Genomic DNA, 25,907 nt, shown 5'->3' with positions numbered 1-25,907 from the left:
TCGCCGAACGCGGCTTGTCGCCCGGCCCAGTGGCGCGGAAGAGACCGATGCAAATTCCGGGCAAAGAATTTTTCCACCGGCTGCTTTCGCTTGGGGGGCGGGCAGGCGCGCGAGGAAGCACGGACGTTTTCCACCCGGAGGGAAACTGCTCGGGGCCCTAAAGCTGCCCAACGCCGCCGAGTCGCACGTGGAGCCTGCGAGCCCCAGCCGCAGGGCCCCGCCCCGCCCCCGCCCCGCCCACGGGGGCGGGGGCCACGGCTGAAGCCCCGCCCCCCGCGCAAGCGTAGCCCAAATCTTCCCGCCCCTAGCTGTGCGTGCGCCCGGCGTCTGACGTCATTGCACCGACGCCATTTTAGCCGGCCCCACTCCGCACTGGGCGTGGCGGCCATTTTGTTTGGACTCCGAGCGGGAGTTGGAGGCTGCGGCTGTGGTGGCCGACGCGAAAGGCAGGCAAGGGCAAGGCCGGACGGGCAGGCGGACCGGCCGACCGGACAGCCAGCCACCAGCGACGGGCTGACCTAGCAACCCACCGCTTACGCATCTAGCCAACCGCCCACCAAGTCAGCCCGCGCGCGTCCGCCGTGAGCTCCGGTTCGGCCGGCCGCCGGCCCGCCTGCCGCAGCCGTGGTGGCAGCCCCGGGAGGAGCGCTGGCGTCCGTTTCCTTCGGTGCGTCCGCGGGCGGCGGCGCGCGGGGGGCCCGGGGGCGCCGGTGGGGGCGGGGCTGCCGGGGGCGGGGCGGGCGCCGCCGCGGGGCCTTCGCGACGTCGGGCGGCGAGGCCAGGCCAGGCCCGGCCCGCGGGGCAGCGATGGCGGCCTCGGACGAAGCGCCGGGAGGCCTCGCCTGCGCGCGGCCCCGGGTCCCCGGGTGCCCGGGTCCCTGGCCCCCTGGCCCCCCGGCCCCCCGGCCCCGCTTGGCGTGGCCGTCGAAAGCCAGGTGTGGAACGGCGTGCCCGCATCGTCCCTCCAGACGGACGGCTCTCGACTCGGGCTGCACGTGGGGCCCCCGGCGACTCCGCTCGAATCTGTTTGGGCCCAGGTTTCTGAATGTTTTTCAAAGCTCCTTGCAGCCAAAGGTTGAGAAGGACCGCGCTAGATGACAAGCCAGACTCTCCGCACTTCTCCAGCTAGGCCTGGCTCTGCCTTTTTTGGAGGCTTCAGCAGTATTTTCTGCCCTGTGGCCTTGAAGTGTAGTAGTTTGAGGTAACTTGGGAATTGAAGCACCGGGAAGGAGTCCTGTGCTCCTAGACAGTCGTTAACACAGGCCTTTTCCTTCCTCGTAGGCGTGGGCCTTTGGCCCCTGTAGGAGTGAGGTCGTCGTTATTCCCATTTGCTCATTCTGCCTATTGTTCTTTGTAGATTCTCGGGATCTGAAGATGGCTGCACAGTCAGCGCCGAAAGTTGTGCTAAAAAGCACCACCAAGATGTCTCTTAATGAGCGGTGAGGCAGCCAACAGCAACTTCAGCTCGTTCATAAGAAAACATTACTTAAATTGGCCCTGGGGTCCAATGCACAAAAGCCAGTTTTAAACTAAATACCAACAGAAGGCTACAGACCTCTGTTCTTAGTTGCATCTCATGTGGTACACAAAGCAAATTGGGCGGTTGTCTCAAAACCCCTTATCAGTAGATTTTTATGGTAAGCTGTCTGAAATGCTTGTCTGGTGGGGTGCATTTTAAAAAGACTCCTCGCACCCTCCCTTTTCACGTTTTTTAACATTGATACAGGGACGGTGCAGCTCAGTAGCACAGTGCCCTGGCTACGGTAGGCTTGCTGCCCAGTCCAAGGCCAGCAGTGTTGTGTCTGGCCTGTAAGAGGCAGGTAGCAAGCCGTGAATATGTCCAAAGGCCCTCGAATGCCATTCTTGGGCCTTGTAAGAGGCACTTGCTTTTGCTCCGTTTCACTTTCTTTCCATTCTGCTTTTAGTTTGTTTCTGTTTTGGATTCTTTTACAGTTCAGTGTTCTTCTCGTCCATTCAGCTTCTTTGCAGGAATAATAGAAGAGGGTCTTCACAAGCTCTTAAACGCTTGAGCTAATCTAACTTATTCAGAAGTAATCACATAGAGTCCGAAAAGTAATCATTTGAAACTAAGTAAAGGAAAGGCAGTTTCTAGCTACGAGAGCTCTGTTCATCGAGTGCTTTTGACCAGTTATTTTATTGACTCGATATTAGACCACTAAAAGTTTTACGTAATATTTGTTTTTGCCTTTTCTGAAGCATATGTGCTTCTCCTAACTAACCTCTTAGGGTTTGATACTGTAATTCTGCACGTTCACGTGTCATTAAGTGAACGACGTATAAGAAAGTGGAACGCACTCCTAAATTTCGTATGCGTGCATTATTCCCATGGGCTTGGAAGGTGCTCTAGTTGTTGATAGTCTTAAAATGGACCCTCAGATCTCCCGAGGTGTTGGCTTTCTTCGTTTGTCTTCGAAATTGCATCTTCTGTCTCATGTCGTCATATCTGCTCACTGCGTGTTTTTCATGCCTTCCGCCTCTCTAAAAGCCGTTACCTGAGCCCTCGTCATCACTCGTGATTGAATGTGCCGCACTTAGCTGCATTTCTGAGTTTCCGGTTCGTGCACGTGTGTGGAAGCAGCGGAGTCTAGCCCGCATCAGCCTTGCTCTAAGTGTACCACTTTACTTAAAGTTCGTGGGATCTGGAGCTCCTGGTCTAGCGAGCCATGAAAATGCCAATAAATGTTTTGTAATAAAGCTTTTATTTAAACATCCATTTTGTTCGACCTTGAAGCTTTACTAATATGCTGAAGAACAAACAGCCGATGCCAGTGACTATTCGGGCTTCGATGCAGCAACAGCAGCAGCTAGCCAGTGCCAGAAACAGAAGACTGGCCCAGCAGATGGAGAATAGACCCTCTGTCCAGGCAGCATTGAAACTCAAGCAGGTGAGAGAACGCGTCTTCACACGCCAGAAGCAGCTGGCGGTCTCTGTCAGGCGGTCCGCTAGGGCTGTCAGGACGTGATGGATGATGCCGAGGTGGCTCAGGGCAAAAGCTGAAACTTCTCTGGAAGAAAGAGAAGTTCAGAGAATTCCCATTTTGGCAGGTACTGATAAGTAACTTTTTGTTGTCTTTCTCTTTTAGGGAGTTTGCCATCAATGTGGCCTGTTTTCTGTGTTATCAATGAGTATTAATCTCGTGCTTTCTGATCTTTGCTCTTAAAGTAAATTTGCTGGCTTTTACCACAAAGAAATTTTGATTTTTGTTTTAGATGCTCTTCAAAAGAGATCTTTTATTCCCCGTTAAATGACTTACAGATTAGGGAAATGATTCTCTTCTTTCTCCCCTAGTCCAGGGAGTCCGAATGGCCTTATCAGTGGTTTTAAGTGCTAAAATATAGAAAGAGGAAGGCGACCCCATCTCCACGGCATCTCAAGTTGTCGCACTGAGTAATTAACTCAAGAGTTAGTGGGTTTTCCTTCAGATTTCCAGTAAGAGATGATCCTATTCAGACCTGAAGTAAAACCTGCTCTTTGTTATTCATAGACTTTATATGCAAGTCCGGACAGTGGCTGTGGAAGGATATGTCCGAGCTGTGGCTGGGCGTCTGGAGGGCGGTGCCATGCAACTGTAAGGACTGTCACTGGTAGCACTGCATGGCTGTGCATAAGTTCAGCAGTTAAATATAACACCCACCATACCCCTCCAAACCGCTGGGTCACTCTGGACCGTAATAAACAAGGCCGCCTGCTTCAGCTCCCTTAAGCCTTGGACTGACGGCATTCGTCCCTGACGCAGAAAAGCGGTAAAAGGCACCACCGTTTTCCAAAAGTAAATATAAAAAAACTGCAACAGATCAGTCTGACAGATTGTTCCGAAGGACCTTTCGACAAGAAGCTGTAATGCAGGCTGTGTGAGAAGCAGCGGCCAGAGCACTGCTGCCCCGCGGGACTCTGCAGCGCTGGGAACGTCCGTGTCTGTGCATCTGTGTGCTCCGGCACCATTGCCGCTGATGTGATTGAGGAGCCCTTTTTTTTTTTTTTTTTTTTGGTCATTTGAATAGCCACATGAGGCTAATGGCCAACCTTAGCGTACAGCTCAGCTTTTCGGTGGAAACTGAGTGGTATAGTGGACGTCGTTAGGCTTCCTGTCAGTGTTAGAGACCGGTGTCGGTGGCAGGTAAGGATTGGGAAAGGAGAAGAAAGCCTGAGCACTGTACGGTCTCCCATCAAAGCACAGGTCTTGGGAGAATATACTCAGATGACTGAACACTGGTGACATGTAGAATGAGTCCTAACCTCATGATTGGATGCTCTGGGGGGTGATGTGACAGGCTTTTACTTAGGGTCGCTTCACACCTCATGCTAGGTGCATAGTGTTCAGAGCTGCCCCTCTGGAAGCAGTTGATGATGTTGTGCCAGAAAGCTAATAATATCAACATGTGGTTGCGAAAGAAGTTTTTCGTAGTCACTTATGGTTGAAATCCGAGGGTACGTAGGATTGATTTTCATTTATATTGACTGATGGCTTTTTAGGAAAACAGGTTCGCTAAGGCCTTGATTGTATTCAGAGCTGCAGTCACTTTTTCCTATGAAGGAATTTAATTATTAGGGATGTGGTCTTCATGGGTCCTCTTTGAGGAAACATTTCTTGAAAAGCTTCATTTCTGGTATGTCCTTGTTCTCAAGCGTGGTCCTGAGTTTTGTGACTATAGCTCACCTGTCAATTCTAACACAAGTTTGGCTGGTTCTCTGTGGAGATACATGTGAGTCGTATGCTTATTTTTAATAAGAGGTCATTATACTGGTTTAACGGTGCTGTTTGCAAGGGTAGACGTGAAATTATGGCTGTCGAAGAAACATAAGGAAAGGAGGTTTGATTCTTGTGTTTATTTACATCTTAAGGTAAAAAGTGGATCATCTGGAGATACTCAAAGGAAAAATGGAACACACTGGCCTCTAGACTGAGAAATCAAATCTTGTTCTTAAGTCACAAGCATTGAAATGAACTTTTCAATTAAATTTGCCCAGAGTCTGGTGAACTCCGTGTGGTGTGTGAGTAAGCCTTTGCAGACAGCGGTGGACCTTGGGTGGGTGGGAATCAAGTCGTACTGTCAGCCTGCGGCTGAAAAACGACCCAGGATTCAAAATGTAGAATGTTCTTACTAAAGCCTTAATTTTGAGTAGCGGTGTGTGACTTCTGTAGCTAAGCTAGCGAGGTGACTTGTAGTGACGCCAGTGGCATAGGACCATCCTCAAGGTTCTTAGAAGCTCTGGATCAGAATGCCGCTTTGGCACCGTGTGGCGAGGCGAAGGCTTGCTTCTGGTGCAGGATCCTCAGAAGCAGCCCGCAGCAGGTGCAGCCGCCTCCGCACAGACATCTCACGTGCTGCTTTTCCTCTGCACTTTGACTTGCCAGTTCCCACCGGATCGCTTTTTTGATCTCAATCCCCAACACCTTTTCTTCCAGAAGAGCTTAAAGCAGCGCCTGGGTAAGAGTAACATCCAGGCACGGTTAGGCCGGCCCATAGGGGCCCTGGCCAGGGGAGCGATCGGAGGACGAGGCCTGCCCATAATCCAGAGAGGCTTGCCCAGAGGAGGACTCCGTGGGGGACGCGCCACGAGAACCCTGCTTAGGGGCGGGATGTCGCTCCGAGGTCAGTGCTGTGTACCCAATAGTGTCAGGTCCCACCCTTTCCTTTTCTCTCGGGCTGCTTATGGACACATTTGTTTAACATCTGTAAGCCTGAATTTGTATTAATATAATTAACGGTTTTTGAAATCACATACTTTAATAGTGCTGCATGTGTTTTATCGATACCGTTCCTTTTCTGGTAATGTGCAGTGGGGAGAGGCCATGACCTGCGTAACAACAGGTAATTCATGTCGTCTCCATTCCATTCGAAAGCACCCTGCCGCTGCTCGGATCAAAGCACGTCTGCGTTCTAGAAACACGTCAGACCCAAGAAACGTATAGGCCGTTGGCCTGTATCTTAACCAAGCATCTCTTTTCCTGGTGCCAGTGAAACATTGTTGCATCCATTAAAAAAGACAAGGTGACCCATAGCACTTAGCCATGTATGACATTTGGGGCACTGTTACACTGTTCCCTGTGTAGTTCTGGGCCCCTACGAGAATATTGAGCGCAGGAACTGTATCATTTACTTTTAAATCTATCATAACATTTGGCAACTGTCTGGTTATTCAACAGATACTTTATTAAACGTATGTACATACTAATTACCTTAACTCCCAGCTTCTTCCAAAAATGGGTTTTTGGTCAGACTTGTTGAATTGATTCAATAAAGAGCATCGTAATCTATTCACACTCAGTGTGCAGCTTGCCCCACACAAACTAAAAATTACCTGAATTAACGCTCATTTAACCCTCACCGCCTTCCTTTGGTTAGAATCTACTTTGTCTCTCTTGGATTTACCTGCATATACATTGTGTGCCTCCTCTCCAAGGTCAAAACCTGCTTCGAGGTGGACGAGCCGTAGCTCCCCGAATGGGCTTAAGAAGAGGTGGTGTTCGAGGTCGTGGAGGTCCTGGGAGAGGGGGCCTAGGGCGTGGAGCTATGGGTCGTGGCGGAATCGGTGGTAGAGGTTAGTCAGCTACCAACTTCAGAGACTAGCTTCCCCTTATTTCTTTCCCTTCAAAACTCAGAGCCACCTTTCTGCACAGCTTCAAGTCATAGGCAGGCTTATTTGTTTGTCTTGTTTTGTTTTTCGAAACTGGCTTAATTTCTGAATTCACATGCTGGCAGTACAAAAGTCTGTCGCGGGTTTTCCAAAACTAGTCAGACACGTGTATTAGAGCCAGGTTTTATGCAGTCTTCTTCCAGACTCTTGTGGGTTTAAATTGCATTGTTCAAATGACAAAGTGGTCAGTTTGCAGTTGGACCTTTCCCTGTCCCCGCCCCCACCATCACCACACACCCCACCCCACCACGCAAAACCCTACTTTGAGTCTAAGAATCAAGACGAGGGAGATGTACAAAAACGAAGCAGAGTTCGAGAGAGTGTGAGACACAGAGCTGAGTCTGGACTCTGAAACCAAGTAAATGCAAGGTAAACTGTGTGTCTGGGAAACCAGAGATGACTCTTTTTGATCAAGGGAGAAAGCAAGATGGTATTGCACTAGTTAATCTTCCCTCGGAGACTTGATGCTATTTGTCTCGTGACCTCATGACCCAGATTGGAAGAGGTTAATGGTGTTGCTGATGTTAAAATGCCAAAGCCCATGGGTGTTTTCTGGCTTAAGAGTTTAGTGGAAAGCTCCCAGCAACACCTGTCAAAGGAAAAAAATTTTGTTCTCTCAGCCCCTGTGAATATTTGCTTTGTCCTTTCGCAGTGTGTGGTGGGCGTTCCATCATTTATGACCTTGAAGTTGCCAAGGGCTAATAACCTAGGAAACTCGATAACCTAGGGCTTTTCTTCTCCCATTATATGTTGCTTGGCTTATTGAGTGAAGTGCAAGCTAGTTTGGGTTTCAGGATGAAATAGCATGTTTCTAGATTATCTCGACTTGGTTTCTGAGAGACAGCGCAGGGGTGGGGGAGTCTCAAGTCGCTTTTCCAAAAGCTGGGTGTTTTGTTAAGTGAATTGAAACCATCTCTCAGATAACTGTAACTGTTATAAAGTAAGTCGAATCCTTGATAGAAGTGGCTGGGACGACTCAGGATGTTCTGCCCCTTCTCCCCGCATTGCTCCTGTGTCACAATAACTCCTCCGTCCCCTGACGTGAGGGTCAGCTCCTTATCTCCTGAGTTTGAGGAGAGAGGAGCTGATTCTCCAGAAGGCTCTCCCGTAGAGCTTAATCGGAAAACTGGTTCCACACCCTGCAGCTGGGCCCTTTTTCCTCCCTGCCCGTCTCACTCCATGGGGTTGTCTCAGTAATGTAGTAATCGTGAACTTAGAGTGGGTCTCAGACTTTAGATAATTTGTTTTAGGAAAGATTAAGATTTTTTTGTCTGTTTCCCTGTGTCGCTAGAATGAAGAATTTTAAGTAGCATTTAGAAAGGAGCGTATAAGGGATTCATTGTGTGTGCTTTCCATGTGTTGCTTGCTCCCCATCGTGTTTCCTGTTTTTCCAGATTTCTCCTCTTTGCCCTGCCCTTCAGCCTCTCTCAGCTAGGCCCCGCTGCTCTAAGGGGCATTTACTGTAGCACCCACGAACCCTACTCGTAACTGTCTTCTTGTTCTCCTTTGGGCCAGGTCGGGGCATGATAGGTCGGGGCAGAGGGGGCTTTGGAGGCCGAGGCCGAGGCCGTGGACGAGGGAGAGGTGCCCTTGCTCGCCCTGTACTGACCAAGGAACAGCTGGACAACCAGTTGGATGCGTACATGTCGAAAACGAAAGGACACCTGGATGCCGAGCTGGACGCCTACATGGCACAGACAGACCCCGAGACCAACGACTGAGGCCTGGCTGCCCTCCTGCGAGAGAGACTCTTGCTAAAGTTACCACCTCTGTAAATAACCTTGAGATAACAGATGAGAAGAAACCTGATCGATGCCGGAAGGACCTGTCACAATAGGCTGTGGACTTAACTTGCCACCAGTTTGTGCATTTAGTGTGTTCCTTTTACTTTTTTGATACTGTGTTGTATGAAACCCTTTTATCCTGACTTGGGTTTGGTTTTGTTGTTTGGGTTTTTCCCCCGCCCCCCCTTCTCCCAGACTTTTTATTTTAAACATGACTATGTCAGCCTCGAGGCTAAGACACCCTCTTTCCACCTCTGCCTCCCATCACCTGTCATGTGCTCTGACATTCTGACTTTTCTGAGAAGTCCCAGAAAGAGCCCATCAATGGTCCTCCCTAGTGCCTAGGTTTCTGAGAAACGGTTCTGTCCCACATCACTTTAGAAAGCCTCTTAGAAGTGTTTAGAAAATCTAAAGTTCAAAAGTGTGTTCTACCACGTTGACATTTTAATAGGCTAGGAACGTTGGCCTGGTGACAGGACCACCTAAGCGGTTACGTGAGGTAACCGCTGCTACCGTGTGCATCCACACCCGTGTGTCGTGTCCGGTACGTGCACACTTCCCACCCTGGAGGCAGGTGACCGACTTCCCTCTGGACTTTGCGTCACGTCCAAAGAGTGCTGTTGGGTCGGCTTCCGCCCGCGAGAGGGGAAAGCCACGCGGATCGGCAGGTGGCTTGGGAGGACGGGGCTGGAAGTCGAGGCAGGTACCTGCCGGGAGGGGTCGGAAGAGACCCATGCCGAGTGCTCTTGGCCTCATGTTTGCCCCTGGCCCGTCTCGGCTTTCTCCATACATTGGTTTTGTGTGACCCTTTTCTTTCTCTCGAAGGTTTAAGTTCAACCATATTCCGTCGGCTGTCCCAGTTTCAATGGAATTCTTGTATTTCTGCTTTATTACAAGAAATTGTTCTCTCAAATCCAGCCAGGACTTTTCTCTTTATTTGTTGGGCTCTTGAAATGGTACGTCTGCTGCATCTTGATGTGCCCCTTGCAGAGATGGGGCCTTTTCTTCGTGGTGGTATTCAACGGCGTTGAGGGGGAGTATTGTGGCTTTGAGGCAGAAGGCGGAGAATGTCCACATTAGAAAGGTTACTTACAAAAAGCAAAGTGCCAGCCCATTTGGCCCGTACGGGAGCCCAGATACGACATGGGGGACAGTGCCCTGGCCCCGGCTCCTTTTTACCTGGAGGGACCTGACCACCTCTGACCAAACCAGTTAACACTGAGCTGCCTGTGCCCTAAACGGGAGGTTGTGTGGACAGCAGGCTGGGAAGGCAATTTAGTCAGGACGTGAGCTCGAGTCTTTTTTTGTATGACCTGGGCTGCATGACCTCTGGACTGCAGCATGTGGTCTAGGCCTGCAGAAGTGAGCGCTGGGAAGGACCACGTGGGTAGAGAGCCACAGTGACCTGGGCTGCAGGTGTGTCCTGCGATTCCTTCCGCTCTCCCTGAGCATGGGCGCGAGGCTGGGGCGCAGCAGCCCGGGCAGCTGCTCACAACCTTTACTTGGAAGGAACTTGGGGTTTTCTGTGGGCTCGGCCAAGGCTCGTGCTGATGGGCAGTGTAGGCCACCCCGGGCGAGCTGGTTCCCGGGTGGCCTTGCACGGGGTGCCTCTGAGGGCCTCCAGGAAACCCTGGGGAGGGAAAGGGAGCTAGCTGCAGGGAGATCGGCTTCCCCACCCTCTCAAGGCACACAGCCTGGGGCCACCGTCCCTGGGATGACCCCCCCAGGCCTCTGCCTTCCCAGATACTTTGCTCCTCCCCCAAGACAGCTACCAAGGCTGTTCCCCCAAACGTGACTTCCCTTGTCACCTAGCAGTTTGCCTCGATATTTTATCTCGTGGCTTCAGGCCCGCCCCTTCCCCCCATAGTACATCAGATCAGCAGAGGCTCAAGCACGTGAGAAGACGGGGCTCAGCGGGTCTAGAGGAGTCAGGGCCCGTGCCAGCTCCGTACAGTTCACACGCCTGTGCCCACGCACGTATCTGGAGATGACCTCACACAAAGATTCCAGGGTAAGAAGGGGGGGCTGGAAACGGAAAGGGGCCCGAGGCGGCAGTGAGTGCCCGACACATGCTTCTCTGCCTCCCCAACTGGTCTGCCGGTGGGATGCCCAGGGCGCCTCAGCCCCTAGGCAGGGGGTGGGCCAGGGTGCCTGGGTCCTTTGAGAACGGGGGGACTCCCAAGGTGCTGGGTGCACCCTCGCTTTTCTCTCTCCCAGGTCAGCCTTTTCCAGCCCAGGGGTCCCCTGCCCAGAGTGCCTCCAGTCCCACCCTGTCCTGCTGACTCGGTGCTCTTAGTGCCACGGTGGCCGTCCGAAAGGACTGGCCCCGTGCCCTCTACACCCGCCTCGAACTGGCTCCAAGTGTCAGCTCAGACCAGGTTGGGGCCGCTCTTCCTAGTGTGAGCCTCAGGGCTATGAAAATGTCAAGGCACCGTGACCTGGTGGTCAGGGGACTCGGAGGCATCCTGGTGGGCAGGGTTGGGAGCTTTGAGGGTCCTGGTGGACATGGGCAATGAGGCGACAGCTGGCATCAAAGCCCCCTTCTTGCTGCCTCTGTGTTCCTCCTGCCTCAAGAACTCACCCCCAACACGGCACAGGGAACTGACCCCGACAGCCACGGGCCCCCCGGCTGCGCCTGCTGCTCACCGCACTGCGAGCATCTCCGAGGTCCGGGCCCTGGTGGCTGCCCCTGATGACTGCCCCGGGTGGAGTGGCACACGAGGGGGCAGCCTGGCTCGCGGGTCGGACTTTCACTCACTCAGCTGTCTGCGGAGAGCGTGCGAGACAGACGGGAACGAGGCATCGTCGTTCGTTCGAAGGGCGTTTGGAGCACAGAGAAGAGATCGAGAAACGATCTGGAAAGTCAAAGGGAAGTTTAACAGAGAAGGAGGAAGAATATTCCAAATAGAGGGAACAAATATAAAAGTACTCAGGTCTAAAAGAGCATGCTGTGCGCCAGGGAAAGGGAGTGTGAAGTGGGGACAGGCCCAGGAAGGCTCCGGGAGCAGTGACGGGGGCTGCAGCCTCGTCATGGGCCTCTTGCCTCCCAGGGCTGGCAGGTCTGGGGCAGCTGAGGCCCAGGAGGCCTCTCTAAAGGATTCACTTCGAGGAAAGATTGAACATAGGGAATATAAAACGGAGTCACCTTAACCAAGCCGGTGACACCGTCATCACTGTGAAGGCCGAGGCCTGAGGAAAGATTGCGTTGTGTCCCCTCCAGCCTGGGAGCGGAAACCTTTCTGAACTTTCCAACCCGGCGTCAGTGCCTGGATCTACGTCGGGACCTCACGACCCTCTGCCCCCATGAAGGACTCACGTATCCAGACCAGCAGGCGTGACCAGACCTCCTGGCGCCCACCTTCCACACCACCCCTCATCCTGGACCAGTCCTAGGGCTAAAGATGCAAGACTGATCACTCTCAAAATGCACTTTATACTCTAAAAACTTTCACTTTTCTTTCTTCTCTGGGACACTTCTGGGTTTTTGCCTAGCTGTGTTCCCGGTTTGCAAACGCTAAGACCCTTGAATAAATCTTTATCATGTATTTCCAGCAAAGCCTCCAGACTCTCTTTGAGTTTGTCTGACAACTTGATTCTCCATTTAGGCTTGATTTACTTCTTTACCTTTGAGTGCAAGGTAATTAACAGACTAAGATTTAAACCCATCCACGATGTGATATGTGATTTATGAGAAGTATATATTGAGTCTTCAACCCTGTTCCTGGCACAGAGCTCCTAAAACCCTTGGCATTTCATGTGATAGCAGCGGTTACTTTTGTTATGTTAATGAGGTGCTTTGGGAGCCCTCCTAAAAATGGGGGCTGGTTGCCAGGATAACCAACCTTGTGAGTAAACAATTGGAACTTTCAGTGTCATCCCCCACCCCAACTTCCAGGGAGGGGAGAGGGGCCGGCGGTCGAGTTCAGACATCAATGGCCAATGATTTAGTCAATCACGCCTGTGTCACGAAGCCTCTATAAAAACCCAAAAGAAGAGGCTTCAGAGAGCTTCCGGGTTGGTGGATACGTGGGGATCTGGGGGATGGCGCCTGAAGAGGGTGTGGAACCTCCTCGCCCTTCCCCCACACTTTGCCTCATTCATCTCCCACCTGGCCATTTCCGAGTTCTATCCATTTGTAATAAATTAGTAATCTAGAAAGTACAATGTCTGAGTTCTGCGATCAGCTCTAGCAAATTAATGGAACTCTAGGAGGGGGTCATGGGAACCTCCAATTATAGCCAGTAGGTCAGAAGCACAAGTGACAACCTGGACTTTCGACTGGCATCTGAAGTGGGGCGGGGGTAGAGGCATGTTTCACGGGACCGAACCCTCGATCTGTGGAATCCAATGCTTCTGCCCAGTGGGCTGTGCAGGTACGTGGCGTCAGAATTGAGCTGAATTCTCAGACATTCGGCTGGTGTCTGAGGTTGCTTGCTGGAAGTGTTAAAAAAAAATTTTTTTTTTTATAAGAAACAACAGGCCAAAATGGAGTCACTCCTGCTAAGCCACATCACCAAACCAAACTTTAATAACTAATCTAATAGCAGTTTCAGCCTCGTCCAGGAGTGGAATTTTAAACCAATCAACCTGGAATGGCTGGCCAGCACTAGCGAGGTCATCTGCCTGGTCAGACCCTGGCCTTCCCCTAAGGAAAGATGTCCTTGCCTGAAATAATCCACTCTTAATTTTCTCGTCCCACCCTCTTTCTGCCTATAAAAACCTGGTTGTTAGAGGGTTGCTGCCCAATTCATGAGATTTACGAATCGCTTAATAAAACCAAGTAGATCTTCAGATTTACTTGGTTGGATTTTGCTCTCTAACAGAGGTGTGGGGGAGCACACACGTGCACGCACACACGCGCACACACACACGCGCACACACACGCACACACGCTAGAGTTGGGTCGAAGAACCCAAAGACATGAGGATGGGAGACACTGTGAAAAGGCTGTCTGCAAGGCCCCCCTGGTAATGCCGGGCACTGGAGGTGGGGTGCAGCTAGCCCGCCAGGCAGAGCCACAGCATCTGTTCAAAGCTTCTTCATAGACCTGTGCTGGGACCCACCTTCAGGTCACCAGGGACCTGGCAGGTCAGCCGAAGCACCAGCCAGCGGGAGGGGAGATGGGAGACAATGGAGAGGGGAGGTCTGATGATCACATCTCCTTCAGCCTCCAGAGAAAAGACAAGGACTGGAGGGCCACTGCAGGCCGGGAGGAGTGGTTTGCGCCGAATACCTGTGTCGTGATGGTTGGAATGTGATAAGTGTTTCGAGAAGGAATAATTGAACTGGTCCTGGCCTTCAACCTGTTGGCAAACTTCAGAGTTTCTGTAAGACCCTTACTCGGCCTGTTTGAGATGTCCGAGGAGCCAAAGACGGGTGGATTCTGGAAGTCCCTTTCGGCACTTTCCCTGAGCAAGGCTGCTCTGTAATCTGCCCGGTATTTTAGAATGCAGACTGACCTGGAGAGTAGAGGTGGAGGCAAGAAGATCTGTCCGGAGTCTTGAGATGCCTTCGTGAGAGATAAGAGCTAAGGGGAGGTGATAAGGACAGGAGTGTGAAGGAAAGAATAAAACACAGAGCGGTTTTCCTCAGAGAACCAGCCTTTGAAGTAGGATTACCAGATAAAGTACTTATACTAAAAAAATACCTTTTGTTTATCTGAAATTCAAATTTACTTACCATTCCAAGTTTTTTTCTTTTTTGCTTTTTGTTTTCTAAACCAGGCAACCCTACTTTAAAGCTGCACATGACAGGACTGTGCTGTGGCCCAACGCAGGGGCTTCCCGACTCCACACTGGGACGTCAGCCTCCTTTCCTAGCCCAGGCCAGCCCTGTTCTCTGCCCCCGGCACAGGCCTCAAGGACTTGGCCCTTTTCCTTTGCTCCTCAGCACCGCCACCACCTCCCCCTTGCCCCAGGCTTACTCTTCCAAAAGCCTGACTGGTTGCCCAGCTACCTGCTTTCGTGCTCACTCCCCAAAATAAGTCCCCAGCCTCTCCTGAGAGTTTTACCTCTAATCACCACAGGGAAAGACACAGGAAAACAAACATGAGAAACAACGAAAAGTGTGTAAGGCTTTAGAAGTTATCAGGCAGGGCTCCCAGGTTTACAGCTGTTGACCACACTCTCCCAGTGATTTAAACATCTTCTTTATTCTTGAGGATGGAGCTCAAGGCTTAATATCCTGGTGCCCATCTATCTGGTCAATCGATGGTCATTGGCACCAATTCAAAGCCAACAAAAATCTCCAGCTTGGAGTGCAGTGAAAAACAATTTTTTATTCAGTGCAAGCAGCTCTACTGTGAGAACAGCATGGCTGCAGAACAGTTCGATCGTGTCCCAGCTTAATTTCGAGAGGGCGCGGCTGCGCAACGGCGAGGCTGCCAGGTGACCCTTGGGCAAGGAAGCCCTGGGGTGAGGCATCTCTCCTGCTGGACAGCTCCGCTCCAGTGAGGGGATTTGGGTGCTTCAGCTCTAATCAGGGGAACACAGCCTCCAGTGGTCCCTGGAAAAGGAAAGCTAGCTCCAGGGCCACAGGGGAGCGGACTTATGTAGACAGAAGTCCCCGCCCTGGTCCCTGATTGATATGCCTTCCTCATACAAATGAGGACTCCGAATCTTCGCAGTTCAATTGGTGCAACAGGTACTGTCCTGATTGGTCAGAATGGAGCCACTGTGATTGGTCAGCAAAGATACTGATGGGGGAGGGATATAAGCTGTAGAGTTCTGATTGGACAGGAAAAGCTTCAGTCCTATTGGTTGGAATACAATTCCAGGAGCTCCTTTATAGGGGCTGGCTCAGGCAGCAGGAACACAGTGCAGGCCAGCAGTTCAGTGTCATCTTTTTCCTAAAGCATGGCTTTAGAAGTGGCTGCTGGGCTGTTTTTAAATCTGAACCCAGTTAACCACAGGAACCCTTCTTGGTAGGTATCTTCTTTCTCGGGGGGTCAGCAATTTCTATGGACACCTTTGCCTTCGAGGAGCATTTCTGTATGCTCATCTTCTTCCATGGCCCATAGAATTGTGAGCCACTGGAAAACATTAGAGCTTAAGGGACAGGGGGCTGTGACTCTTGTTGAAAATTCAACAAGAGATGGAAACTTTCCCGAAAGCCATGAAAATGAAAGAGGAAAAAAATGAAAGTATGAGAACACATGAAGGTTTTACTGTGGAAAAATACACATAAAATTTACCACTTTAACCATTTTTAAGTATATAGTTCAGTGGCATTAAGCAAATTCACATTATTGTACAACCATCACCACCACTCACCCCATAATGAAACTACTCATTAAACAATAACTCCCCCTTCCCCATGCCCCTGGCACCGCTGTTTCATACAGAGATAAAATCACATTTTACCTCCATGAATTTGCTCTAGGTACCTCATATAGGCGGCATCAGAAAATATTTGTCCTTCTGTGTCTGGCTTATTTCACTTAGTATATCTTCAGGGTTAATCCTAGCATGTAACAGCATTTTACTCCTAAGGCTGAATAATATTCATATGCAGTTTTGTACATATTTTAGGGCCATTAAAAACACTTAAATTTAGAGATATAAAACTATACTATGAATATATTTTTTTCATAAAGTTTGCATAGGAAGACTATGGTCAAGGAGGGATATAAGAATTTGTTTTTCACCTTTGGAGAAAAAAAGTACCCCTCCCCTGCCACCACCCCAAAAAAACAAAATAGTGCCTTCCCTAGCTCCCAAAGTCAGGTGCTACTCAAAAGCCCCGCTCCCTGGAGGCCCCTGAAGAACTACAACTCCCGGCAGCCCTCAGGCCCCGCCCCCGGCAACTCCATTTCCCAGAAATCCCGCGCCTCGGTCCGCCCCGCACTTCCGCGGGCCTCAGTTCCCGGCGACCCTGGCGGCAGGTTCCGGGCGTGAGTGCAGTTTGTGATGGCGGGGGCTGGGTCCGCCGCTGTGTCCGGCGCAGGAACCCCGGTGGCGGGGCCCGCAGGCCGCGACCTCTTCGCCGAGGGGCTCCTCGAGTTCCTGAGACCCGCTGTGCAGCAGCTCGACTCTCACGTCCACGCCGTCAGGTGCCCGGGAGGGACGGTCGGGGCGGGGTCTCACCTGGATTTGGCATTGTAGGGGCGTGGCCACGAGTGGGCGGAGCCACGATGGATGCCTGCTGGCGTTCTGTTGGGGCTGAGAATGAATTTGGGGCACTGATTGGAGGCTGGGCAGACCCACAGAAGGCCGCGGAGTGGGGAGTGAGGCTGAATTCCCTCGGCGCTTGGGACACGCAAGAAACAGGGCTGTTGAGTTCTGTACAGACCTTGTACCTCTTTGCAGAGAGAGCCAGGTGGAGCTCCGGGAACAAATCGACAACCTAGCTACTGGTGAGTACCGTTTTACCAACCTGTGGGCTGGGTTTCTGTCGCTTCCAGCACGTCAGCGCTGCCAACAGACTCTTTTAAGTTTCTCGTTACTGTGGTCCATGTGTGTGCAAGTCTACTAGCCTTCTTTGCCTAAGAAAAAGAAGTGAGCCAGTAGGTGTTAGTTGCACCTTACTTCCGCCCCCCAGAACTGTGCCGTATCAATGAGGATCAGAAGGTGGCCCTGGATCTCGACCCCTATGTGAAGAAGCTCCTTAATGCCCGGCGACGAGTTGTCTTGGTCAACAACATTTTACAGAATGCCCAGGTAAGTTTCCTGTCCGCGGTGATTCTTTGTTCTGCTTTGTAAGTGTCTTGGGTATTTCTCCAATTTTCAAAGGATGTCTCAGCCCTCAACGTAATGAAAGTCATAATTTTTAACGTCTTTGGGGAAAGGGAGTGTTAACCAAATTAGTGTCTGCCATAACAGAAGTCAGTTATGCTCAATGCCATCATTTATACTTACATAACTTAGATTACTTTGAGATGGAACAAGCCTAAGCTATTTTCCAGGTGACATGGTGAGCTCTAAAGCCTCTCACAGAGCAGTTATTGAAATTCCAAATCTCGTCTTGTAGGAACGCCTGAGGCGGCTAAACCACAGTGTTGCCAAGGAGACAGCCCGGAGGAGGGCAATGCTGGATTCAGGAGTTTACCCGTCTGGTTCACCAAGCAAATGACAGACCAGAAGCGGGCCCATGGCCTCAGAATAGCACAAGCACTATTTTTCAGCTGCTTTTCCTCCAGGACACCCTGTAAACCTTGGGACATGAAAAAGCAGTCGTACGGTTTGTGTTGAAGCACTTAAAAGTCTTACTCATTTGTGTGTGTGTGTGGGGGGCGGGGGTCCAAAGAAACTTTTGTAAGGCAGGACTCAGGATCCCAAAGGCTGTATTACAGCTCTTGCTTCGTTCCAAGAATGAGCTGAGGCCTGCATTTTCTTTTAAAGCTATATACTCAAGGCCTACCTCTACCTATTTCAAGCCTAGTTAACCAGGGAGGGGCTTCCTGTTACATGGCTGGTTGTTGGGGCCTGGGCAGCATGTCCTCTACCTGTGACTTCTCATTTTCATGTTTACACTGACGATCTGGAGAGGCAGGCAAAGTCAAGGTCAGCGCCCCCTATGCCTTCCTGTTGATTTCACTAGCTTGAATACAGTAGCAGTCTTGCTAGAACCACTTAATTCAATAAATGCTTAATCAGTATTCTTGTTTACTCTGGTATATAGAACGTTTCCAAAAGTTGTTTTGTATTTTAATCCAAGTACAGGTTCAGCTGTGATCTAGTGTTTACAATGAAAAGACACAAGTATCATTTTCAATGAGGAGTATAAAAAGCAAGCCAAAACAAAGGTTGCTAGATGGCCAAGGAAAAACAAGATCAAGAGCCCTACTAGGAAGTACTTTAATCATTTTTCCTAGAAAAAAATTTCCAGACATCAACAGTTCACATTTCAACAACAAAGTACTGGTTGAGAGGTTTCTGGAAGCTGGGGAGTTTACAGTATTAAGGAAGAAAAGTTGGTATCCTGCTTCACTATAGATGGGGGACTTCTGGCTACTAGGCCAACGGCAGAAATCTGTGGGACGACACTTCCTTCCATAGAGTTTTTTTTTCCCCCGTCTCCCCATCCCTCAGAAATGCCACCATAGAAAGCCCAGTGGCAGTTAGCCTAGGCTCCGGTCTTCCTTCCCCTTGGGTAAGAAAGAGGGTGAAGGCAAAGGTCACTCCTGCGTCTCCATGCTTTCCTCCTCCTCTCCCGGAGGTGGTTCTTCTGCATTCTCCTCCTCTTCCTCTCCTTCCTTCTTCTCTGGCGGCTTCTCATAAGCCTTTTCTGAAGGTGTCACTATCACTCCATCCCAGGTAGATATTTCAGAAGCAAGATCTAGAAAAGAAAAGGTCACTTCAGACAAGTAGCCCAGCGTACAGGTCACGATCTGCGCAGTGGGGACACTGAGACATGGAGCAGTGCAGAGCTGCTGTGCAGACCAGAGCACCTAGACCCCTCGCCCACGGTGGTCACTCACAGCTGGCATCACCCTCCTGGCCAAGGATCTTCCTGAAGCCACCATGCGAGAGTATTCGGACCAGCGTCTGAGCCGTGTAGCAGACCATGTCCTGAGGGAGAGCAGAGCGAGTGTAAATGAGCAGGCAGCCTAACAGTCTCATGCAAATGGAGACGAAGACAACTTTTAATTTCAAAACCAAACTACGAGAACCCCCAAATCCTTGATCTCTACAGATCACATTCCCTTTGCCTCTGACCGGGAGTATTCTAGAGTGGGGCACAACAGAGCCTTTGCGAGCTGCCCCAGTACCTGCTGTTCCAGAGTCATGACTGTGTGTACTCTGAAGTTGCCACTCTCACAGGGGTCCGTGATGCCCATCGACCCTGGCAGGAACAGTCCTGCGGCCAGAATCTGCAAGCAGCGCCTGAAACACAGAGCAGTATGAAGAGCACACGAGACAGCCGACATCCAGCCCCAAACCCAGAGGAGCACGCGATACCTGTATGCCACGTTCAGGGCCAAAGGCTGTCTGGTGGGGTTGTTCATCACGGCATAGTGCCCCTGGAAAAGAACACATGTGGCACTAGATCTTCAAACAAGAACCTTCAACTGTTGCGAGGAAAACTGGTCCGTTAAGGTCTAGCCAACATTTCCACGTTCAGAAGCGACTCTGAAGTGACTGCGGGTCCAGTATATTCTCTCCATGAGCACATCAGTGACGTGACAGCCGTAGTAAAATGATAAAAGGGCAGTGATAACCAAGCGCCCAGTGGATAAACGTTACTGGATTTCTTGTCCGTCAGTGAGATTTCTTTGAAGCTTCACAAAACTTCAGATTCTAGTAGGTACAGTAACCGCTGCTAAATAGGGGTAACTGAGAACCCCGACCGCCCTCTACTCACGAGGAGGTCGAGGATCCAGGGTGTGAGGGGCTCAAAGCCAGGAAAACGAATCCTCAGGTCCTTCAGCAGTCTGATGAGAACTTTAACTCTGAAGAGGGACCCAAGGATTAAAAGCAATGCAATCACGTAGTCCCCCACCTGAGCTACAGAGCTGAAGCTATTTCAAGAACTATGAGTTCTTTCTCTCTATTTAAGTTCGGTTACTTAATGTAAAAATCAAAATCCAGACAGAAGGCTGAGTCAAAAATTTCCATGGGAGAAGTATGGGCACCCCGCTATTCACTGAAGTTAGCAAGACTGCTTATCTTAGAGAGGGAGGGACTCACGTGGACTGAGAGGCATTTTCCTCAAACCAGCGGGCGTGCCGGATGGCTGCTAGGGCACTCTGCAACACCTTGATGTCCACTGGAAGACAAGCACGACAGGCCAGGGTGAAGCACTCTGAGTGAGCCAGCACCACAACCCACCGCCGCCGTTCAGTGCTCAGAAGGCGGGCGGGACAGTGTGACTCTTGGAGCCTCCCCCATTCCTCGGATCAGCGAATCGCTTGTCCATGCTTTTCTCCAAAAGCCAACCCCCTGCATGAACACTCCCTGTCCTCATCTCTCAAGTCCTCAAAGTGCTTTCCTGGCCATCCTGTCTGACGGTTTCACCAGCAAGCTGGTAAACCTGTCTCCAAATTACAGAAGGAGCGAGCAAAGTTTGGGGCTGAACGCGGGTCCCAGCAGGTTTTCATGTGGCATACATAGCCACGAGTTAAGTCGACAGCGACTTTACAGCATGTTTGAATTTCCCCCAAGTTTCCCAGCAACGGAGGACAGGGACCAACAGTGGAGTTCTGGGTCCAGTTTCCGGAGGTTGGGCGGCACTGTCGTGATGAGGATCTTCACCGTCGCGTCAGACGAGCTGATCTCGAAGCCAGTTTCGTTGGTCAGCATGGTCAGAACTGAAAGAGAAACCAAAAGCACCGACTCACATTTCCATCGTGACGCCATGACATCCAGGGTGGGGCACAGGTGGGCTTTAGATGCAGGAGTCCAGAATGAGGATCTGGAATCCAGAGTTTTAAAAGGAAGGGAGGTAACAGGATTTTGAACAGGGGAGACTCCAGCCAAAACTTCCCGGATGCAGAACTCCACACCCGCTCCTCCTTCCGCCTGCCCCGACTTTGTTAGGCGTGTACTTGTGAGCACGGAGCCGGCTCCCATGAGCACGAGATACACGTTCGGGAACAAACTCAGACCTTCAGAAGGGTCCTGCGCTCTGAGGCTCTCCACGACTTTGTTCCCTAGGGCAGCGACAGCTTCCACTAGGTCGAGAGAGGAGATAACAAACGCTATCATTACTATGCACACATCCTGTACATTCCAGGCTGTTCTGCACTGATTTCTGCCCACGTTCAAGGCCGAAGCAAGGGCAAGCAACAGAAAAAACACTTTTACATGGGGAAACTAATGCCTGGACAGAGCACTTGGACAGCTCAGGGCACAGGGCACCTCCTCCACCCACACCCCTTCCCTAGGGGGGCACTGCTGCCACTTTGGGCTGAATAACTGTTTGGGGGCTGAGGGGCAGGGCCGACCCTGTGCCCTGTAGGATGCTTGCAGCCTCCCTGGCCACCACCCGCTTGACGCCAGTAGCTCAAACATCTGTAGCCACTGCCAGTGACCCCTGAGGAATGGGGGCAACATCAGCCCCAGTGGAGAAACATCGTCTTATAGTAACTGGCCATACATTCTCTCAGACACACACTCCAGAATGTGTCCCTTATCACCCTCACACATCAAAAAATAAATTTCCCGTGTGTCTTCCAAATAGCCTTTTTCCAAAGAAATTGGAGCTTTAAAGGTCCCTATGTCTCAAACCCAACTGCTATGTTCTGTCCTCATGGCCAGAAAGAGGTCCACTCACACGTTGGCAGAATCTTTAGGATTACCACCAGGTCGGCCACGTTGTGCCCCGTGGTCATCGTTCCCTTTTTATAAGATCCCACCTGTCGAACTTCTTCAATTTGCTGTTGGAAAAGGGATTTCAGGGGGAAAAAAGGTGAAAAGATTGCCCAGCTCCTCATTACCCAGATCTGGAAGTTGCAGAAGTCAAATCATATCCCCAAAACCACACGAAAAGTATCACAGTTAGCTGATAACAACGACACAAGTCGTGTCCCCAAGATCCCTACCACGAAGAGATTCCACTGTACTTCCCCATTTCAGGTCTGGCTTCGCATGACAGGTAAGGAAAGAATTGAGACGGGAGCCGATAACATTTCCACGCTGCCACAGCTGCACTTTCCTAGGGCTATATCATCAAAAACTCACCACTTCAAATGTCCCTGGAGCCACAATCAAATTGTCAATCACGTTGTTTATTTTTGTCACCAGAGAAAGGATAGAGGCCTGAAAAACAGCAGGAAACAAAAATAACCTAAGGTGAAAAGCTGCTCAGAGTGAGTGTCTCCCGCTCAGCGCTTCCACGAGCAGAGTCAAGGCTGACACGGTGCTTTGAAAACCCCGACCCTCTGGCCTTGAACGTGCCAGAACAGAACAACTTTCTGATGCACTCGTCCAGCGCCATCCCCCCATCCAGTGAGAAATGAGAACTACGGTCTCCCCGCTTATCCGCAGTTCCGCTCTCCGTGGTTTGTTGCCTGCAGTCAACCGTTGTCGAGAACATTGAGTGGAACATCCCACAAATAAACAAGTTTTAAACTGCGCAGTCCCGCTCCGGACGTGCAGCACCCCTCTGTCCAGCACACGCAGGCGACATATGCCTCCGGCCAGCACCCGCCTTGGTGATCAGATCCCAGGAATCACAGTGACCACCCCTTACAGGAGGAGCCTGGGCTGCGCCGCACGCCTGCGCCACTCACCTCCCCTCAGCTCACCCCAGGGGCATCGCCTGCCATCGTCACAGAAGTTCGATATGATACGACGTTCACATAACTCTTGTGTTGTTATAATTGTCCTATTATTAGCTGTTAACCCTTTACTGTGCCTAATTTATAAGTTAAACTTTATCATAGGTACGTATGTATAGGAAAAAAGACAGTACGTACAGAGTTCAGTACCGTCCACGGTTTCAGACACGGAGGTCTCGCATACGGGGGGACCGCTGTGAACCCTCCATGGAGTTTAGGCTCTGATGACTAATCCCGCCCATAGTTTCGCACTACCCTAGCTTTCCTAGAGGACTCACAGGAAGGAAGCCAAAAGAACATACTTGTTCAGCAGAATTAGGAGCAAGGTCCTGATTCCTCTTCAGCAAGGCCTCACTGAAGGAAGTTTCATCAGGCGCTGGCTTGACCCGGGGGAAGGCCATCTCGCACTAAGGAAGGAATAAACAATTATATACTCTGTCGAAAATAATACACAGGAGGTTCTTTTTGTTGCCACAATAGAAAAAAATTTTTTAAAAGTTCTACACTTGTTTTTCTTCCTTAAGATGTTCGAACAAGGATACAAGTTGGAAAGAATAGCCATAATTTAAGCTCTCGCTATCTACATATTAACAGACAAACCTGAGATAACTTTAACTATTCAGAAAAAGATTACAACCACGTGACTGCCAACAGTAGCCAAGGAATCACCTCACAGTGTTTTTGTACGTAAAGCAACACACAGCTAACTCAAAATCCCAACTCCATTCACGAATCCCTTTTCCCACCATCTGACTTCATCCACAGGGAGGTGTCGGGCTCCATGAAACTGTAAGTGGAAAGCGGCCAGGCGCCAGTTCTCTGTCAACTGAACAGAGACCACGATACTCACCAAATAGAAATCAAACGGGATGTGCGGCACAAAGGGCCTGAACCTAAAATAAGGAAAACAATCCAAATTAACCACAGAAATCGAGTGACTTAGCATGAGGGGCCAAACTCATTTAGCTCTCCTGCTGTTTCTAAACCACAGCTGGACCTCACAGAAGCAGGTAACATGAGTCCACGCCAAACTCCTGCTTGGATGAGGGAAACAGAAACTAATCAGGGCAGAGGTGCTTAAACCTGGCACTCACCCTCCTCCTGGGCCTCCTCTGGAACCAAAGCGCCCTCCGCGACCTCGGCCTCGGTCACCCCTAAAAACGCAAAAACAGACTGTAACTTGTTTTGCCCTCGTTAAAGGAATCTCTCCGCCATCATTTCAAGTTGGCCCGTCTCTGTTGCTCTGGGCTTTCCTCTGGAAGCCAAGAATCCCCTTTCCCCCTTAAACTTCTCCCTGTTCCAAATGCAGCCTCACGCCCGTGACCTCTTCCCTCTAGATAACAACCCCCACAAAATAATGACGGGGCTCAAACACTGAGCTCCTACAAGAAATCCCCCATAATCCTGGGTACTTCGGAGACTAAAGTGAACGCTCATTTACTCACTAACGTACTACAACATTTAACGGCACAACCTGTCAAGCATTTGGCCCTAAGGATGAATGAGGCACGTCCCAGCCTTCTCAGTGTAGATGGGGGACACAGGGGGGGCTCCTCCTCACCTAAACCCCTCAGAGGGACACAGGGGGGGACGTCCCCCCTCACCTAAACCCCTCAGAGGCCAGGGTGTGGAGCCCGCCTGCCGGCCCTGGGCCCCACCGCCACCCGAGGCCCTGGGTTCCCCGCCTCTGCGGCCTCGGACCTCCCACTCGCCCAGACCTGGGGCGCTCGGGTGCTAGGGCAGCGCGCCGCACGTGGTCCTTTCAGGTCCTCCGACTCCTTGCGGCCCGCCTCCCCAAGGTTTCCCGTCAAATGCCCCCAACCTTCCCAGAAGAACCCAGCGCCCTCACCTCATGGCGCCCTAAGCCGCGAACAATGGAGACCACTCCAACCGCCCCCTTCCGCGGAGGAGCCGATAACTGGAGAGGCGGCTTGCCGGCGTGTCCCAACAAACCGCGGCGCGATTGGCGCCCGCGCGACGCCTCTGCTCATGCCCATTGGTTTACTCTGACAAGCCGGCTTGGGAACCAATAACAAAAGCCTGCTGTGTCAGAAACTAGCCAATAGGAACAGAGGCCACACTAATGGCGATTTCCTTATCAGACACTAGGTGGCGCTGTGTAAAGACGTGAGGACAGCGACTACGTAGATCACTTTCTATAGGAGCAAAGAGACCTCGCGCTCTCAGATAGCAGAGTGGCGCAGCGGAAGCGTGCTGGGCCCATAACCCAGAGGTCGATGGATCGAAACCATCCTCTGCTATCGGATGTTTTTCCTTCTTCACCTAAGATAGTATTTTTAATTTCAATTTTTTCAAGAAATATAAACAGCATCCTTTTGCCTTCTCCTCTCTCAAAAAAACAGCTTTAGGAGGCTGTTTTTGCCATTAGCCAATGAAATGGGAGAATACGAGGGCACTTCAGGCAACAGTGAACAAACAGGACACAGAAGGGGATTTAGGAAAACGAAGCAGTCTGGCGACTCAATCAGACGGGACAAAACGCCGCCGGTGAGGCACTCGAAGGGAAACTGAGGTCTCAGAAAAAGAGCGAGGGGGGAAGGACTCGACGCGTCCGCGGCCCCGATACCCCATCTCTGCTCTTCCTCCACTACCTGACCCCGCCCTCCGCGAGGCCCCCCGCGCGGACGCCGATTCCCCTCTGTTCGCTCGCCGGTCACCACGTCGCCACGTGCGTCGCCTGCCCCGTCGCGCTCTTTCTCCCCTGCGCGCCTTCTTTCGCACTGATTCATGTTTATTATTCCCTCCCCGCCTCTGCTAATGGAAAATTACGCCCTTTTTATTCTCTTTTAGTAGTTACCCTAAAAATTACAACTTGCATCCTTGACTTAGCGAAGCCTAATATTACCCAATACTTTTACTCTCTTCTTGAAAAATGCATGAGTAATTTAATTCTATTTACCACCATCACTCCCTTCAGTATTATATGCTATCGCTGTTGGGTGATTCTTTTAAGTACTTCATTGGTGTTTCATTTACTATGACAAAATGCACAGATCTTAAGCCTACAGCTCGATTAATTTTAAGTACTGAAGTCCGTCTATGTAACGACCACCCGGGTTGAGATAAAGAACATTTTTATCACTTCGGAAAGTTGGTTCATATGAGGAATTTTGATGAATTCAAGACCTCCAGCTGGCTGAGTCACACCTAATACATTTGGGTTGGTTCCAGTTTGAGGGCCGTTATCAACGAAGCTGCTATAAACACTTTTGTACAAGATTCA

The 25,907-nt window shown here is 50.8% G+C and overlaps 3 protein-coding genes and 1 non-coding gene across 10 annotated transcripts; 3 read left to right on the top strand and 1 right to left on the bottom strand.

Moving 5' to 3' along the window:
• Positions 1-358: 358 nt before the first annotated feature.
• On the top strand, positions 359-9,362 carry CHTOP (chromatin target of PRMT1). Of its 7 annotated transcripts, none has more exons than XM_039849847.1 (7): positions 363-667; positions 1,358-1,439; positions 2,753-2,906; positions 3,507-3,590; positions 5,430-5,616; positions 6,428-6,565; positions 8,177-9,362. In XM_039849847.1, exons 2-7 carry the CDS (start codon positions 1,375-1,377, stop codon positions 8,380-8,382), a joined length of 834 nt encoding a protein of 277 aa, XP_039705781.1. In that variant the 5' UTR covers positions 363-667; positions 1,358-1,374; the 3' UTR covers positions 8,383-9,362. The 7 variants fall into 7 exon arrangements, with proteins under 7 accessions (XP_039705787.1, XP_039705785.1, XP_039705781.1 ...); XM_039849848.1 differs by lacking the exon at positions 363-667 and adding an exon at positions 928-1,201; XM_039849851.1 differs by lacking the exon at positions 6,428-6,565 and having other exon boundaries at positions 360-667.
• Positions 9,363-16,289: 6,927 nt separating this feature from the next.
• On the top strand, positions 16,290-18,040 carry SNAPIN (SNAP associated protein). The gene is made up of 4 exons (XM_039849886.1): positions 16,290-16,495; positions 16,752-16,798; positions 16,984-17,102; positions 17,413-18,040. The coding sequence occupies exons 1-4, from the start codon at positions 16,353-16,355 to the stop codon at positions 17,512-17,514; spliced, it is 411 nt and encodes a 136-aa protein (XP_039705820.1). The 5' UTR covers positions 16,290-16,352; the 3' UTR covers positions 17,515-18,040.
• Positions 18,041-18,215: 175 nt separating this feature from the next.
• Positions 18,216-24,625, bottom strand: ILF2 (interleukin enhancer binding factor 2). The gene is made up of 14 exons (XM_039849885.1): positions 24,513-24,625; positions 23,758-23,817; positions 23,514-23,556; positions 22,966-23,070; positions 22,065-22,142; positions 21,658-21,760; positions 20,990-21,055; positions 20,576-20,692; positions 20,073-20,151; positions 19,747-19,834; positions 19,344-19,405; positions 19,154-19,268; positions 18,863-18,953; positions 18,216-18,720 (listed from the first exon to the last, which is right to left on the bottom strand). The coding sequence occupies exons 1-14, from the start codon at positions 24,515-24,517 to the stop codon at positions 18,560-18,562; spliced, it is 1,173 nt and encodes a 390-aa protein (XP_039705819.1). The 5' UTR covers positions 24,518-24,625; the 3' UTR covers positions 18,216-18,559.
• Positions 24,626-24,852: 227 nt separating this feature from the next.
• TRNAM-CAU (transfer RNA methionine (anticodon CAU)) lies at positions 24,853-24,924 on the top strand. The gene has a single exon. It is a non-coding gene; the product is annotated as a tRNA-Met (tRNA).
• Positions 24,925-25,907: the final 983 nt, after the last annotated feature.

Source organism: Pteropus medius, unplaced genomic scaffold, assembly GCF_902729225.1.
Source record: "Pteropus medius unplaced genomic scaffold, Ma_sr-lr_union100, whole genome shotgun sequence".
NCBI classification, from domain to species: Eukaryota; Metazoa; Chordata; class Mammalia; order Chiroptera; family Pteropodidae; genus Pteropus; species Pteropus medius.
The sequence above is the reverse complement of the archived record's forward strand: the minus strand, read 5'-3'. Positions and strand labels throughout refer to the sequence as shown.

What these genes read in the sequence shown, in the direction of transcription:
- SNAPIN (XM_039849886.1), top strand. Translation starts at nt 16,353, where the DNA reads ATGGCGGGGGCTGGGTCCGCCGCTGTGTCCGGCGCAGGAACCCCGGTG. An exon ending in AATCGACAACCTAGCTACTG is followed by an intron (nt 16,799 to 16,983) that starts GTGAGTACCGTT and finishes TCCGCCCCCCAG; the next exon opens with AACTGTGCCGTATCAATGAG. An exon ending in ACATTTTACAGAATGCCCAG is followed by an intron (nt 17,103 to 17,412) that starts GTAAGTTTCCTG and finishes CTCGTCTTGTAG; the next exon opens with GAACGCCTGAGGCGGCTAAA.
- ILF2 (XM_039849885.1), bottom strand. An exon ending in AGAGGAGGCCCAGGAGGAGG is followed by an intron (nt 23,557 to 23,757) that starts GTGAGTGCCAGG and finishes TCCTTATTTTAG; the next exon opens with GTTCAGGCCCTTTGTGCCGC. An exon ending in CTCCAGGGACATTTGAAGTG is followed by an intron (nt 21,761 to 22,064) that starts GTGAGTTTTTGA and finishes CTTTTCCAACAG; the next exon opens with CAAATTGAAGAAGTTCGACA.
- CHTOP (XM_039849847.1), top strand. Translation starts at nt 1,375, where the DNA reads ATGGCTGCACAGTCAGCGCCGAAAGTTGTGCTAAAAAGCACCACCAAG. An exon ending in GAGGGCGGTGCCATGCAACT is followed by an intron (nt 3,591 to 5,429) that starts GTAAGGACTGTC and finishes CTTTTCTTCCAG; the next exon opens with AAGAGCTTAAAGCAGCGCCT. An exon ending in TGGCGGAATCGGTGGTAGAG is followed by an intron (nt 6,566 to 8,176) that starts GTTAGTCAGCTA and finishes CCTTTGGGCCAG; the next exon opens with GTCGGGGCATGATAGGTCGG.